The sequence below is a fragment of the Eucalyptus grandis genome, chromosome 11 (genome assembly GCF_016545825.1).
Source record: "Eucalyptus grandis isolate ANBG69807.140 chromosome 11, ASM1654582v1, whole genome shotgun sequence".
In the NCBI taxonomy this organism is placed as follows: Eukaryota; Viridiplantae; Streptophyta; class Magnoliopsida; order Myrtales; family Myrtaceae; genus Eucalyptus; species Eucalyptus grandis.
In genome coordinates, this window is record NC_052622.1 from 48,170,324 (window position 1) to 48,186,452 (window position 16,129).

The following is a 16,129-nucleotide window of genomic DNA, read 5'->3' on the forward strand; positions in this document are numbered from 1 at the left end:
AAGATGTCACGCATTACATCATTTAACTATAGAAACATATACTGATTACATGGTGTTATTTTTTCATGTTAAAGAGTATGGTCCATATGCACAAAAATGTTTATTTTTTTTTTTTTTAATAAAAAAAAAGCCTAGTTCAACATGAGAACCAACTTTCAGTTAAAATTAAGAGTGAGTATGGTTCTAAAGTAGAACTTGAAACCGAATAACCAAATTGGTGGGAATTTATTCGGTTCTAAATTCCAAATTTCAAGAATTGGGAAATCTATTTCGACAAGTAAATTTGAGGTTTTATGTAAATAGAACCTAATATTTGGAACCTAGGGAAAATTTGTGTTTTTTTTAGTTTATGTCTTTGGGTGATCATTTGGTATTCTATGATATCTAATGATTAATGTATAATCTTAAAACCACTAGTTTAAGATTCAATTTTATAATTGAGACTTCTACTTTGTTATTATTTTATATTCATTATTCTAAATATAAGTTATAATTAATGAATTATAACAATAAGTAGTAGTTATAAAATGTGATAATTTATGCAATCATTCCTTATAATAATGTAGGTAAAACCTAGGTAGATTTTGAAATCAACTTTAAAACAAGTGATAGGCTAGGTGGATATGCATGATAGGCTCTATTTTCAAAAAATGAGAAATCTATAAAATTGCAAAAGTTCTAGTTAAAACATATACAGAACTTAAAATTGCTTGATACTATTTAGAATTGGCAATTAGAGCTTTGGAATCGAGAACCAGCTAATTCTAGCTTTCTACAACTAGGAATTGGATGGGCTTTCCTTAAAATTGGTCTGCTTGATCTGGTTCGGTCCGGTTCGATCTGAGTTACCGAGTCGAACAGCGCCTATGTTCACCTCGATACTTAAAAAGGTGTCACGATAAAATCGACCGGCGCACCCTCGGCGATGACGTCAGCAGCTTCGTCACTTGGACAACGAGGAGGAGATGTAAAAACTCAACCGATGGGGGTCAGTACCGTCATTTGCCAAAATTACAAAATTTCTCCATCTCCTGTATAAATAGCCGCCTACGAAACTTGTCACTACACTCCGCGGTCTCCCGCTGAACCAAAGTCTTCCCGTCGCCATCGCCGTCGCCGTCGCCGTCGCCGTCGCCGTCGCCGTCTTCCCGGCTGACCACCTCCAATGGCGAGCAAGGACGACCACCGCCCCCCGGGCGACGCCGAGAAGCAGAACGGCGCCGCCGCGCCCTCCGACGAGCGGTGCTCCGTGGAGGAGGTGGCGCTGGTGGTGCCGGAGACCGACGACCCCACCATCCCGGTCATGACCTTCCGGACCTGGACCCTCGGCCTCACCTCCTGCGTCATCCTCATCTTCCTCAACACCTTCTTCACCTACCGCACGCAGCCCCTGGTCATCTCCGCCATCCTCATGCAGATCGCCGTCCTCCCCATCGGCCGGTTCATGGCCCGGGTCCTCCCCACGACGGAGTACAGCCTCCTCGGCCGCCGGTTCAGGCTCAACCCCGGGCCGTTCAACATCAAGGAGCACGTCGTCATCACCATCTTCGCCAACTGCGGGGTGAGCACGGGCGGCGGCGACGCCTACTCCATCGGGGCGGTCACCGTCATGAAGACGTACTACAAGCAGAACCTTTCCTTCCTCTGCGCCTTCCTCATTGTTCTCACTACCCAGGTCTGGAAATCTTCTTTTTTCCCCTTTTCTGGGAGCGGTTTTTTCTTTCTGGGTCTGTTGAAAATTTGATCTTTTTTAGTGGGTTTGGCTTGTTAGCCTGGCTTAATTGTCAGTGCCATGCCGTTTTGCGAGACTAGAGGAGGCCAGGAAGCTGAAAATCTTCCTTTCCTTCTTCGAATTTTGGGTTCAAGTTCAATTTTTTACGGTGTTCGGTCTGAGAATTTGAGCAGCGGAGAGAAAGGTTGAGGAGTTCTGAAGTTTTTGTGGAATTTAAAGAGTCTTTATCACTGATGAGTGATGATTATGACCCATCCCTAACTCGTCGTCCTTTTTCTGAATAATCTCCCTCTGGTTTCTTCAGATTCTAGAACACCTAGAAATGGTTGAACATGACTGAAAATTGAACAACTCAATGAACAGCCAAAAAAAAAGGGGGAAAAAACTTTATTTAGCTGTAAAAATTTTGCAAGCACAATACAAGTAGGAATTTTGATTTTTTTTTTCTTTTTTTCCTCACTTAAGTATAAGCTCCTAGCTATTAATAAAGTTAATTTATTCTTCTTCTTGTGATTCAGATATTGGGTTATGGCTGGGCTGGGATGCTCAGGAGGTACCTGGTAGACCCTGTTGAGATGTGGTGGCCGTCCAATGTTGCTCAGGTCTCTCTGTTCAGGTCTCTCTCTCTCTCTCTCTCTCTCTGTGCATGCGTTGAGGTTTTCTAGGTCTTTCTTTTCTCTTTGCTTTTTCCCAGAACAACTTTTGGACTGTGCTCTTTTCGTTGCTGTTCTGTTCGCTGTAGATGTCGTGCTCTTGATTTGCATGCAGCAGAACCCAACAAAAGCCTCCACTCAATCCAACCCCATAAAACCAAGAGAAAGTTATGCTCTTTTCCTGTACAATGATGATCTGAGACAGACTCCCCATCTTGCAAACGCGCTTTTCACTTTTTAACCAGTCAAATATGCCATTGTATTTTATTCCTTGCCATGACAGAAGAAGCTTTTCCTCGGGAAAACAGAGTCTTGTTGCTAAAGATTGCAAATTTAGCATCTGCAAGGAATGAAATCGATGCGGTTTTGCTCGGTCTATGCTTAATAGATAGATTTGAAAATCTTGGACCACATCGATCTTTTTCCAGATGCCACGCCAGAGAAATTCCCAATGTTCACTAGCCATTCGCAGAGGACCTGCCTTGTTCAATGTTTCCAATTATGTCACCAATGATAGCCATGAAATTATGTTCGAGTGGGACTAAACTGCTCTTATTTTATTTCTGCTTGTGAATCGGTGACGATGGCTTGAAGTGAACGCCTTGCATGTCTTTTAGAGGACGATTCTGATGCTGAACAGTAAATTCTTTTTGTCCGTCTGTTGCAGAGCACTTCACGAAAAGGAGCATAAATCGAAAGGGTGTACTCGAATGCGATTCTTTTTAATTGCAATGGGTGCAAGCTTTCTCTATTACGCGCTGCCTGGATACCTCTTCATGGTCTTGACGTTCTTTTCATGGGTGTGCTGGGCTTGGCCGCACAGCATCACTGCCCAGCAAGTCGGATCAGCTTACCACGGGCTCGGCGTCGGGGCCTTCACCTTCGACTGGGCGGGTATCTCGGCATACCATGGCAGCCCACTCGTGACGCCCTGGACTTCCATAGTAAATGTCGGGGTCGGCTTCATCATGTTCATTTACATAATCGTCCCTCTGTGTTACTGGAAGTACAACACCTTTGACGCTCGGAAGTTCCCAATTTTCTCCAACAAGCTGTTCAGGTCCAATGGGCACGAGTATGACACCACCAAGATATTGAATTCGCAGTTCAAACTCGATATTCCTGCATACAATGATTATGGCAAGCTCTATTTGAGCCCTCTATTTGCTCTCTCGATAGGATCAGGATTTGCAAGATTCACGGCCACGCTCACTCATGTGGCGCTCTTTCACGGAAGGTGCAGAAACACGAATCCAATCCGATACCACTTGAAAAACAAGATAGTCTGCTTGACTGACAGTCTTCCTGATTGCTTTATCTGTGCAGAGACATTTTTAGGCAGAGTCAAGCAGCGGTAACAAATGCGAAATTGGACATCCACGCGAAACTCATGAGAAATTACAAACAAGTGCCTCAATGGTGGTTCCTTATTTTATTGGTTGGGAGCACCGTCGTGTCTTTGATGATGTCCTTCATTTGGAAAGAACAAGTGCAACTCGAATGGTGGGGGATGCTGTTCGCCTTTGGCTTGGCCTGGATCGTCACGCTCCCGATCGGGGTCATACAAGCGACTACCAATCAGGTTAAATTCTCTATTTTGGGAATTCTAGTTGTGTCTGTAGACACGAAGGACTGGTTCGGTTTATACTGAAATCTCTTTATGGCTACTTTGCAGCAACCCGGGTACGACATTATAGCGCAGTTCATCATAGGATATGTTTTACCAGGACAACCCATTGCGAACTTGATCTTCAAAATGTACGGGAGGATCAGCACGGTCCACGCTCTCTCTTTCTTGTCCGACCTCAAACTCGGGCAGTACATGAAAATTCCTCCTCGCTGTATGTATGTAGCTCAGGTATCTACACGAACCTCAAACCTACGCATCTGATTATTAAACATATTCTTCATTCGTGGATTAGTTTGTTGAAGCATACCAACGTGCCACAATTGTATTTGTTTCTTTATTGTGTTCGTTGTAGCTTGTGGGTACTGTCGTTGCCGCTCTAGTGAACCTTGCGGTGGCATGGTGGATGCTGGAGAACATCAACGATATCTGCGATGTCGAAGGGCAACACCCCGACAGCCCGTGGACCTGCCCCAAGTACCGAGTCACCTTCGACGCGTCCGTCATATGGGGACTCATAGGCCCAAGACGCCTTTTTGGCCCCGGAGGTTTATACAGGAACCTAGTGTGGTTGTTCCTCATCGGAGCCGTGTTGCCAGTGCCCATTTGGGTGCTGAGCAAGATCTTCCCTGAGAAGAAATGGATCGCGCTGATCAACATACCTGTCATATCCTACGGCTTCGCTGGGATGCCTCCCGCCACGCCCACCAACATCGCGAGCTGGCTCATCACGGGGATGATCTTCAACTACTTCGTATTCAAGTACCACAAGCGGTGGTGGCAGAAGTACAACTACGTCCTGTCCGCGGCGCTGGATGCCGGGACAGCGTTCATGGGCGTGCTCTTGTTCTTCGCCCTGCAGAACAACAACAGGAACCTCAAGTGGTGGGGGTCGGAGCTAGACCACTGTCCCCTGGCATCGTGTCCGACCGAACCGGGCATCATGGTCAAAGGATGCCGGGTTTTTACATGACCATTTGGGTCCTTTTATTGTGGAAGAAAACAGAGAGTGTTAAAGCTAAGATGAGTACCTTTTATATATTCAAATAGGAGAAGGGAAGAGATGGGAAGTTGATGATTATCTAGCATAGCTTTGCATTGTTGTACATGCTTCAAATTCAAAGCTAGTTTACATATGAAGGATAAAAGATAAAGGGATGGCCTCTTTACTCTCCTTTTGTTCTTCTTAGTCTATTAACTCTATGAGAGTGAAACTCAGCATGCTCTGGCATGTCGAGGACTCGAGGCCCAAATGGCAAATAATCAATAAGCTCCATCATCAACAGGATCCAAACATTACCAGCACATTACCTTAACAGATGGTAAACTTGAATATTTTCGTGAATGTGTACTGCCAGCCTTTCCAGTTTTATTTGGATATCTAGAAATTTCCCGATGAACCATAAGCTCCAATTTCAATAATGGCTACAAATTGTGGGAAAATTACCGGAAAAAACAATAATTTATTATATGAATGTAAATTCAATCATAAATTGACGACTTACTAGTGTAATCTTTGATCAAATTTGGCTGGAAATTGCTAAAGTTCAACATAGCACAACCAACATAAATTTTTCTGAACTTCGTTCTTTTATTCCTTTTTTTTCTTATTTGCCTCCTCGGTTTGTGGCCTTTTCGATGGCCAAAGAAGGTTGCTTATGTGTCGGTGGCCCATAGTTAAAAAAAAAAAAAAATGATAAAATTGTTCACGTTAATATTGATTATGTCACATATAACAGTCAATTTTATACCAACTTCCAATCAAAATTGGCCAAAATGACTATATTAACAAATTATCAAAAGATTATACAATCCCTAATATGACTAAATCCACCCAATTTTCATCGAAAAGACAAATTTACTCTCAATCATTCAATTGCAATAAGATTTGTGGTCTCAAATTTACTTTCATTTAAAAAAAAAAAAATAGTTTTTCTATAATATGTAGGATTAACTTACCATGATTTCATATCTCTATCTTTTGTTTATTGTAGACTTTTTACATATATTAATGGCACTATTTTTTTTTTTTTCTATTGTTACAATTACTTTAAAAAAATTGGTCAAAAAGAGAAATTTCCAAAAATCTAGTTCTTTTCATGTTGTCTATCATATTTATGGATAAATTGTTAAGTGGATGAAATTTAATGAATCAAAATATTGCATAAAGACACCTCATTGTGCATAATGTTTTTACTGTATTCCTATATATTTCTCTAACACATTACATGCTTTGTATAAAAGTATTTCACCAATATAATAATGAAAAAAATATAAATTCTTTAATATGGTAAATAAATAGACTTGATATATAGTGTAGACTAATGAAATTATAAAAAATTCAGTAAGAAAGTGAGCTTTTGAAATAAAGATGACAAAAACATTATCTCTAATAGTAAGGAAAAATGATATTCTTTGATATAAAATAAAAATTAAAAAGTCTCTTTTTTAATGTTGATCTTATAAAAACTTATCTATTTTTTGTCATTTTTATCCATGTTTTAAAAAAAAAGTGACAAAAAATAGATAAGTTGTTATTAGATCAATTATGAAGAAAAGACTTTTTAATTTTATACTATATTAAAGAATGTGTTTTTTCCTAATTACTAACAAGATTATTTTACCTAGAATAAGTAAAATGTTTTTGGTATATTTGAGAATGTAGTTTTCTTTAATATGCTAAAAAAAAAGTAAAATGCTCAATTATGATAACTATATAAAAATAGAATAAAAAAGAGTTGGGCCACTACTTTGAATTGCAATTGCAAGATTAAAAGAAGTTTTGCATTTTTGGTGTAAATGGGGTCAATGTAGTCATTTAAGGAGTAGAAATAGCACTCCTAGAAGATTTAGGCTAAATTAATTAAATTAAAAGATTGATAATCAAATTGATATTCGTATAATAGATTCAAAACTTTTAAAATGATTCTTCCCACTTTGTGCGTGAACAAGAGAAAGAAGAATTTGAGAATTCTTCTAATAGAATAATTAACGAGGTTTCACAACCAAAATTCATCATAAAAGTTAGCTTCAAAATGGACATATTTGCACAATAGTTCAAAATCTAACTTCTCAGGGATGATACCATTAAAAATTCTCAAATCAGTGCTCCATGACAAATTAGTATCATTTTGTGTCAATATCCTTCGACACAAATTAATATCTTATCATGGATATATCTCAAGTTAATATCATGTATATGTGTGCAGAACGAATCTAACACGGAGAATAAGAGATTGGATAAGGAAAAATCTATATGGCTCGAGACGTATGAATTTGTACATAGGATAAATTTTTGACCTAGTCATCAATTATGTACTAGTTTGAGATTTTTAACAATATTAACACAGTAGAGAGAGAGAGAGGGGCAATTTTGTCCTCGTGACAAAAGCCCTAAACCTCGTTGAATTCCGACCGGGTAGACCTCGTCCATGGTCGAACCTCGGAGAAACTAAAATGGAAGCCCCCGCTCAAGACCAACCCGCCCTCGCCCTGGAACCGCCGCCGCCGCCGCCGCCGCAGCCGCCGCTGCTCTCCAAGAACGCCCAGAAGAGGCTCCTGAAGCAGCAGCGGTTCGAGGCGAAGAAGGCGGAGAAGAAGGCGCAGGTGAAGGAGCACAAGAGGCGGGAGGCCGAGCGGCGGCGCCGGGAATGGGAGGAGACCCTCGAGGGCGCCGCCACCGAGGAGGAGCGCTCGCGGCTGATCGAGTCGCGGCGGGAGCTCCGGCGGGAGCGGATGGAGAAGCGGTCGGAGGAGCGCGGGCAGAAGCTCCGGCGGCTCGAGGACGCGCGGGCGGGCGGGCAGAAGGTCGTGATCGACCTCGAGTTCGCCCACCTCATGTCGGCTAACGAGATCAACAGCCTCTGCCAGCAGGTAATTTCCCTCTGATGGGTTCGTCCAAGATTCGATCTTTGCTTTTGGGATCGAACGAATTTGGTGGTTCGGCTTCAATTCTTGATCGTGAGGTTACATAGGACTGAAAGATGGAATTGACATAGGAATTGATGCTGTGAATGAGATGCTTCTGTTTTGTAATGCATTTGCACGTTTATGTTGGAAACGGATTCGTGTTCTAGTCAGTTTAATTGAAGATGAAAGCCAGAAATGAATTGGAGGAGTAATCGGAAAGTTATTAGTATCGGTTCGGTTTGGTTCGCGACTGTGATTTATATCAATCCGTTTGCTTCTCGTTGATAATGCTTTCGCTTTGTTATTGATTGCAATGATAAAGTCATGCAGATTATGTACTGCTACGCGATGAATGGGAGATATGAGTATCCCTGTCACTTATGGTTGACCGGATGCGGGGGAGAAATGGGGGCCCAGTTGCGGAGGATACCAGGATTTGATAAGTGGCTTGTCGAGAAGGAAGACCAATCCTATATCGAGGCATTGCAGGATCAGAAGGAGAATTTGATGTACCTGACAGCGGACTCGGAGAACGTGCTCGACGTGCTCGATCAGAAGAAGGTTTACATCATCGGTGGGTTGGTGGATCGGAACAGGTGGAAAGGGTTGACCATGAAGAAAGCAGAGGAGCAGGGGATACAGACTGCGAAATTGCCTATCGGGAATTACTTGAAGATGTCGAGTTCTCAGGTACAAAATATCCTTTCTCTTGCTAATCTGATTTGTATTTTGGAATCATGGGCCGGTATGTTCGATAACTTTTGAGTTGAGAGTATGTCTATTGAGCTCAGTTATTGCTCAGTGGTGGAGCTTCTGCTGATACACACTATGAAGCTGAGCGGGAGTTTATTATATTTGAATGCAAAGTACTGTTGCAATTCATTATGCTATCGTGCTGTTTAAATTAGTCATCGCTGGATGACAATTTCTACCGTTTTACTGTCTTTGGAGACCCTAGATTAGTCTTATCTGCATACTTGTTTTAGCTGTATTGTCTCTCAGTTCTTGGTAACCCTTAGGCTTTGATGACTGATTCTCTTTGTGAACTGGTGTGATCTGACTTTTGGAACGGAATTCTTGTTATATAGCCCCATATGTGCTGTTGAAATCTGGAATCGGGTGTTTTCTGTCTTTGCAAACGTCAATGTCTGGTGAAAATTTGTTCATTGACATTTCTGTAAGATTCCTGTCCTTTGCCCTTTCAGCACTTGCTGTTGCAAGTCTAAGAGTGGAATGTCTTATTTCTTGATCACAGGTTCTGACTGTGAACCAAGTAGTGGAGATACTCCTCAAGTTCTTGGAGACGAAGGATTGGAAGGAGTCCTTCTTTCACGTGATTCCTCAGAGAAAACGGTGTGAAGCGGATTCGATCGAATCTCGAGGCGAAGCCGAGGAGGAAGAAAATGTAGAGGACAATCAACCTGAGGGTAACAAGGAGTGTGTTGAAGTTCCGTCTCCTAACTGAACTATAGATCGCGGTAACCCGTTTTTGTTTAATTTCCTTACATCCCATTCCCGTTGTGAATTGGGAGAGCCAACAGCACGAGTTCATTGATGATCATCTGGCTCTACATTTTTGTATTCTGTGAGTACCCAAGTGATCTCTTTCTGATTTGAGGCTTTGAGGAGATATAACCTTTAGTCATCATCATCAATGGCTGTAAATGCATGCTGGCTTCTATAGTGCCTTCTCCTAGATGGTCACAGCAAATGCTAATTTTGGAATAGTATCCATCATTTACGGGGAATTGTTTTGCACTTATGCCATTGAATACATAACATGGTCAACTTTTCATCTGAACAAAGTGTTGAATGATTGATTAGAAAAAAGGGTTTGATATGAACATAAGCAGTACAATTGCTGACTTAGATGTTAAAAGTTTCCAGAAAAGAAAGCAAGTGTTTTTGTTCTGGTGCTTCAAGCGAGGAAAAGGCCAAGAAGTTACTGTTTTATTTCCCTTGATCTGCACTTCAAACACAGTTCCGAATAGACTACAACCTCCTTCGTTAACATGCTAGGTTACCTTTCTTTCATTCAAAAGAAAAAGAAGAGAAGTAAAAAGAGGTAGGTCACTGTCCACCTACAGTGAAGATAACATGGTGCATCATCATTCGAACTGGCCATGAGCCTCACCATTTCCAATAGCCCCATTTGAAGAGCCCTCATGGCTAGTGTTACCATCTTTGTAGTACCCACCCATCGGCGGAGCTCCAAAGTAAGCATGGTGGGGGCCAGCCGGGCCTGCCATCGGGAATCCCCGAGCGAAAGCAGTGGGGGGAACGCCCAAGTTGCTGTAGTCGACCACCCTCTTCATGAAGGGTTCGCTCCTCAGGGACCCGCGGTCACCTTCTATCTCGCGGTAGCGGTGGAGGTAGATGGTCAGGGGCTCAATGTAGTCGTCGAACCCAAGCTTGCTCATGGCCCAGAGGACGTCCTCGGCTGTGATGGTCTTCCGCTGCTCGCGCTGGCACCGGTCATTGGCCTCGCCGGTGATGAAGCTGATGTACTCGGAGACGCACTCCTGGATTGTCTCCTTCGCGTCGTCCGAGATCTTGGCATGCGGGGGGAGGATCTTGCGCATGATCCTGATCACGTTCGCAATGGGCATGAACCGGTCCTGCTCCCTCACGGTGCACTCGTTGTTCTCATCCGCATTCAAATGGTGGTTGCCATTGTTGTTGGGGGCAGCATGGTTTCCGTCAGCAACTGCCATTCCGATCTCGGGTCCTGAGATTGAATGCGAGAGTATTTTCCATTCCCCCAAAAGAAAGTAAGAGTCAATTAGCTGAACTAACCAGCATCATACAAACTATTCGGACAACATCTAGATAGACATAAACATGGTACAAAGCGTTCGTCTGCATGTAAGAAATACGTTCTCGAGACTGGTAAAGTGACCTCCATGTTTTCACGGGCGTGACGTCAGGCAGACGTAAGAAACACGTCATGCGTAACTCACTCCTGAAAAGTCAACAGCAGCAGACTGATTTTCACTGTGCTTCGACCAGATCTCGATCACATGCATTGATTAAGCAATAAATGTGCAAGCATTAACTGGCCATTAGCGATTTGCTGGTAGTTCTACATCGAAAACTCCAAATGCAAGCCTCTCTCTCCCTTCTTAACAACAAGCACACAGTGCCAAAAGAGCATGTAGAACGGTTCCTGTCTAGGTCAGTTCTGCAACCTGAAACCTTCACCTTCCGCAAGAATCAAAATAAACATTGATCATGGGGTGAAAAAATTATCCTAGGAACTTATCGACGGAGAATTTTTAATGCCCTCGACGTGTTATGCAGCATATAGAACGAGCACCGGTGTGCCGTATTAGGTAAATAATCACGCGATACTTTCGCAGCCGAAGAAATCTCGAGCGAGCCAAGGCATGTCGCACCAGTCCGGCTCGCCCAAACCCCACGATACTTGCCATCCTACCGACTCGAGGTATGAGCAAAGCTGTAATCGCGAGCACGAGAGCAACGTAAGCTCCGACCATTCATCCGGGTTCGGTTCATAATATATTGCAGCATCACTGTCGTTTGAATCTTCCCCTTATTTTTCCTCTGTGCTTTATTTTCTGTGCACTCGCGAAAGCAGACACGCTAACTTCAGCATTTCGTAACGTATGCGAAGGCGATCGCTTAAATTTTCTTCCCACTTCTTCCAGAGAACAGAAAAAAGGGAGGGGGGAGGGGACAGATGTATGGCGCTCGGGTCCACTTTGCATGCATCAGAATTGACACTTGCACTGTTCTATTCCGTATTTTTCCTCCGTATACCAGTCGTTTTCACCAGCTATTTTCCCTTTTTTCCAAGTCAGGCCATAAACCTCAAGAAAATCAAGATTTAAGGACTTGAACTGTTGAAGCAAAGCCAAATGCAGATGGACTCTCGCTTGAAACTAAAACCCTTCCGCAATCTCTCACTCTCTGTGCTTAACCAGACGCGATCCTCTTTTGCATGTGAAGAAAGAAGGCATTCATGGCAAAGATACGATAGCGCATTATTGAACCATGCATGCAGACAAGTAAAAGGTAAAAGAAAAGAAAGAGGAGGCGGAAATTATCATGTGCCATAAGAGGTAAAAAAATGCGAGCGATGTTTACGTGCGACGCTGCACATATGTAAGATCTCGAGTCAAAGAATGTCGCGAGACAGCAAAAGCAGCGCTTTAAAAAAAACCTACGTGACGTACCGGGGCTGGTGGTGTTGCTGGGGAGCTTGCGATAGCCATGGAAGCCACGTTCCATCTCTACTCGCACAGTCAAATCAACCCTCCCTCCCTCCCTGTCTCTGTATGTCTGATGATGATATGGTCGCAGGCTAAGGAGCAAGAAGGCTCTTTTGAGACTGTGGGGAGTCCAAAGGGCGAGAGGGAGAGGGGTGAGGGAGATATACGCGAGTTGGAGAGGTCAAGGCGGGGCGGACACGTGGCGGTGGCGACCTGAACGAAGAACACGATACTGAATAAGGCAGTTGGAAAAGCTGATGACGCATTTTGGTCGAGGACCATTTTTCTTTTTGAAATTTTTGGATGTGGGGGAGAGGGAGGGGGGTGGGGAGAAGCGAGGGGGCACGCGCGAGGGAGGAGGCTTTTGGCTTAGCTCTGTTTTTTCTTTGTTTCGAGGCGAACTGGGGTGTGGATAGATGGGGGGTGAAGATTGGGCACGTAAGAACCCGAGATGAGGAATGGGTTCCAGATGGCCAAGCCACTTGTTCATTGGTGCTGAAAATCAGATGGAGAGAGAGAGAGAATGGTTAACGTGATGGAGGATTGAGATCTTCTCTCCTTAGGAGTAGGTTTGGCCCTCTTTAGTTTATCACATCTTCCAAATGTACTGACAAAAATTGGTACATAGGAGCGAGAGAGAGAGAGAGGATTATTAATGTTATGGAGGATTGAGATCTTCTCTACTTAGGAGTAAGTTTGGCCCTCACGTTTATCACATCTCCCAAATGTACCAGCAAAAATTAATACATGAGAGAGAGATTAGATACCAAAGCGACACAGTGGAGGTGCTGGAGAGAGAAATTTGGTCGTACCCTTTGGGGTGGGGTATACGATGTTCTTACCATATATATAATATGACTTAGTCTTCTAATGGCTTAAATAAAGAACACATATTTTCGACAAACTGGTTGACCTGTATAACCAATTTTGGGAAGGAATAACACCTATTTCAATTATTTTAGAAAGGGTCCCTACATATATTTATTTAAAGAAGAAGTGCTCTTATTCATAACTGAAGTCAGTCACACTTATATATGGTTTCAGAGAGAGAGAGAGAGAGACCAATGGAGGTGGTGGTGAGGGAAATTTGGTTATACCCTGCAGGGTATACGATGTTCTTACTATGCATATAATCTGACTTAATCTTTTGATGGCATAAATAAAGAACACATATTATGTTCTTACCATATGTATAATCTGACTTAATCTTTTGATCGCTTAAATAGAGAACACATATTTTTGACAAAATGGTTGATCTGTATAACCATTTTTGGGAAGGAATAACGTCTATATCAAGTATTTTAGGAAGGGTCCCTACATATACCTATTTTAAGGAGGAGTGCTTCTATCCATAAATGAAGTCAGTCATGCTTATATGGACACGGTCAAGGTAGTGGCTAGAGAAGGTTAATCGTATTCTGTGAGGCATGCAATGTTTTTACTATGTATATTTCCAACTTAATTTTCGATGGCTTAAAATACAAACTCATATTTTGAATACAATAGTTGATCTTTATATCCACTTTTGAGAAGGAGTGATGTCTATATCAAATATTTTAAAAAGGGTCATTGTATTTATCTATTTTGAGAGTGAGTACTTCTATATATATTTGAAGTTAGTCATATCTCATATATAATGTTCGAAGGGAAAGAGAGCGAGATAGAATTGCAAATGCATTAAAGCAACAATTTGAAGTAACGCCTATGCACAATTGAAGTCAGTCTCGCCGCAAACATGTACTTTTGATATTGAAGCAACGGTTTTGAAATAACGCTTGTACACAATTGCAGTCCGTCACGCCTATCTTTTGTAGCCAATTGCAAGCAAATAAAAAGCCACACCAAGGAAGGTGATGGTCAAAGAAATTTGGTTGCATCCCAACCATAGTGATTAGGCATACAATGTATTCACTATATATTTTTTTTTCAGTTTAGTTCTCGACTGATTAAAATAGAAAGCATATATAATTTCAACAAAATGAGTGATATGTTTATCCTTTTCATAGAGGAGTAATGTCTATCCAAATATCTTGTGATTTGTGTATATTAGAAATGAAAAATTTTAAATTGAATTGACAGCCATATAATAGATTTATGACTCTCTCTCTTTTTTTGGGCAATTTTCCTCACATCCAAGTGATAGATAATTGAATGAATTGTACCGTGTGATGGCAAGAAACATGACCCTAATAATTGTTCATTGGTAACAAATCTTATGTAACATATTAACGGATTTGACCCATATGCCCCTTGAGGATCTATATATGTCGCGACCTAAATTTTCAGGGCCAATCCTAGAAGTTTAGGTTAATGGATTACTAAGTCTGAAGACTTGGCGCAGACCCTCCCAGGTCCTACCAATCGCGACTTAAAATTAATATATTTAAACATGCAATTCTATTCAATTTGGAGCCGCCACTAATCAATTAGGGTTGATTAGAAACCCAAATAAAGTATGGGAGAATACTTCATTTTTGCGAACCAGAGATTCAATAGGTCCGGGGACATGATTACGCTAGATTAATCTAACGCCCTTTCGGTACCTTTTATTTTAATTTCAAAAATATTTTGCAGGCAATGTTGATTAATTTAAACCTAGATTACTAACATGCAAATGGTGGTCATGCGGGTGCACAATCAGTAAAATAACATTCCATAAAAAATGCTAATAAAAATGCATGCCCTAAACATGATTTCTAAATGACAAGACAACTAATTTTTCTTTTTTTCTTTTTTGAAAAAAAATTAATTATATGCAATCTTAATCTAAATTTAATATGCATGGATTTTACTTTAATGATATGTGAGATGCAATTCATATGGTATGACTTAAACTTATTACTATATGTATGCAATCTAATTTTTATAATCCTAAATATGCATATGCTACATGATATGGGATGAATGACATGATATTTCTACATGCATGCTCTTTTTATGATTTTTTTTTATGATGATTCATTTTTTAATGCATATATGCAACCTTTGCTAAATAATGATGATATGAGATTAATTATAAATTAACCTATTAACTAACCAAGGAAATGACTTTTGTGTTTTCTTCTTCTTTTTTAATATGACTTAATAATTCTTATTTAAAAAATAATATAACGATGGAATACTAATCTTTGTTTTTTTTTTTTTTTTTTTTTTTTTAAAAAAACTACATGATGGGAATATTAAAACATTAATCTATGACCTACTAACTAGAGTGCAACATGTGGTGTGATTTATATGACCTAAATAACATTTTTATTTCTTCTTCTTTTTTTTTGTTTTATTAAAGGAAAATCATCCTAATTCTAAATGAATCTTACAAAATGCAAAAGCTTTAAATATGAAATGCATATGGACCTAGGTACTTAAATTCTAGATATGCATAATATGTGAGGAGCAAATAATGATGATGCACCAAAATATAATTTATCAATGTATATCAATGACATATATCTTAATGCAAGTCAATAATGCAAAGCAAACCATAAATTTGTCATAAAAGATTAAAATAATCAAAAATCTAACCCGACGTCTCGCAGCTTAATATTTTTGATTATCATAACTTAATATGACAAATTTTCCAATTGGATAATAAATCAAAACAAATCAAGTTAGAATAAAAATAATAAGTAAATAATAATAAAAAAAAAAAACTATGAAACCAAATACCTAAAAATTTACCTAGTCTAACTCACGGTGGGACTTGAAGAAATGGCGAGGAAGCGTAATGGCTGAACTGCGATGGTGGCTCGCCGTTCGGAACAAGGGCTGTCCGTCTGAGCTCCGGCGAGGTTCGGAAGTCACGGCACTGCGCAAAGAAAGTAAAAGGCAGATGGTTCTGTTTGGGCGTGGAGCCGGCGTTGGTTGTTGCAGAGGTGAGGATGCGGCTTCAACTGAGGAAGAGGCTCCAACGCGGTGGTGAGCGACAGGCTGAACTCGGCAACGGCGGGGACGCGAGCTGTGGTAGCGGCGGCGGTGA

The 16,129-nt window shown here is 41.1% G+C and overlaps 3 protein-coding genes across 3 annotated transcripts; 2 read left to right on the plus strand and 1 right to left on the minus strand.

Annotated features, from left to right (window-relative positions):
- The first annotated feature begins 1,060 nt into the window (after positions 1-1,060).
- Positions 1,061-5,187, plus strand: LOC104445590 (oligopeptide transporter 3). Its single transcript, XM_010059492.3, has 6 exons — positions 1,061-1,675; positions 2,251-2,348; positions 3,053-3,622; positions 3,712-3,967; positions 4,061-4,243; positions 4,368-5,187. The coding sequence occupies exons 1-6, from the start codon at positions 1,166-1,168 to the stop codon at positions 4,983-4,985; spliced, it is 2,235 nt and encodes a 744-aa protein (XP_010057794.2). The 5' UTR covers positions 1,061-1,165; the 3' UTR covers positions 4,986-5,187.
- A 2,217-nt stretch (positions 5,188-7,404) lies between these two features.
- Positions 7,405-9,604, plus strand: LOC104445589 (tRNA (guanine(9)-N1)-methyltransferase). Its single transcript, XM_010059491.3, has 3 exons — positions 7,405-7,885; positions 8,252-8,611; positions 9,177-9,604. Exons 1-3 carry the CDS (start codon positions 7,469-7,471, stop codon positions 9,384-9,386), a joined length of 987 nt encoding a protein of 328 aa, XP_010057793.2. The 5' UTR covers positions 7,405-7,468; the 3' UTR covers positions 9,387-9,604.
- Positions 9,605-10,029: 425 nt separating this feature from the next.
- LOC104447517 (nuclear transcription factor Y subunit B-6) lies at positions 10,030-12,172 on the minus strand. The gene is made up of 2 exons (XM_018873551.2): positions 12,118-12,172; positions 10,030-10,649 (listed from the first exon to the last, which is right to left on the minus strand). The coding sequence occupies exons 1-2, from the start codon at positions 12,170-12,172 to the stop codon at positions 10,030-10,032; spliced, it is 675 nt and encodes a 224-aa protein (XP_018729096.1).
- Between the last annotated feature and the right edge of the window lie 3,957 nt (positions 12,173-16,129).

What these genes read in the sequence shown, in the direction of transcription:
- LOC104445589 (XM_010059491.3), top strand. Translation starts at nt 7,469, where the DNA reads ATGGAAGCCCCCGCTCAAGACCAACCCGCCCTCGCCCTGGAACCGCCG. An exon ending in TCAACAGCCTCTGCCAGCAG is followed by an intron (nt 7,886 to 8,251) that starts GTAATTTCCCTC and finishes AAAGTCATGCAG; the next exon opens with ATTATGTACTGCTACGCGAT. An exon ending in TGAAGATGTCGAGTTCTCAG is followed by an intron (nt 8,612 to 9,176) that starts GTACAAAATATC and finishes TCTTGATCACAG; the next exon opens with GTTCTGACTGTGAACCAAGT.
- LOC104447517 (XM_018873551.2), bottom strand. Translation starts at nt 12,172, where the DNA reads ATGGAACGTGGCTTCCATGGCTATCGCAAGCTCCCCAGCAACACCACC. An exon ending in CAGCAACACCACCAGCCCCG is followed by an intron (nt 10,650 to 12,117) that starts GTACGTCACGTA and finishes ATTCAATCTCAG; the next exon opens with GACCCGAGATCGGAATGGCA.
- LOC104445590 (XM_010059492.3), top strand. Translation starts at nt 1,166, where the DNA reads ATGGCGAGCAAGGACGACCACCGCCCCCCGGGCGACGCCGAGAAGCAG. An exon ending in TACAAGCGACTACCAATCAG is followed by an intron (nt 3,968 to 4,060) that starts GTTAAATTCTCT and finishes GCTACTTTGCAG; the next exon opens with CAACCCGGGTACGACATTAT. An exon ending in GCTGTATGTATGTAGCTCAG is followed by an intron (nt 4,244 to 4,367) that starts GTATCTACACGA and finishes TGTTCGTTGTAG; the next exon opens with CTTGTGGGTACTGTCGTTGC.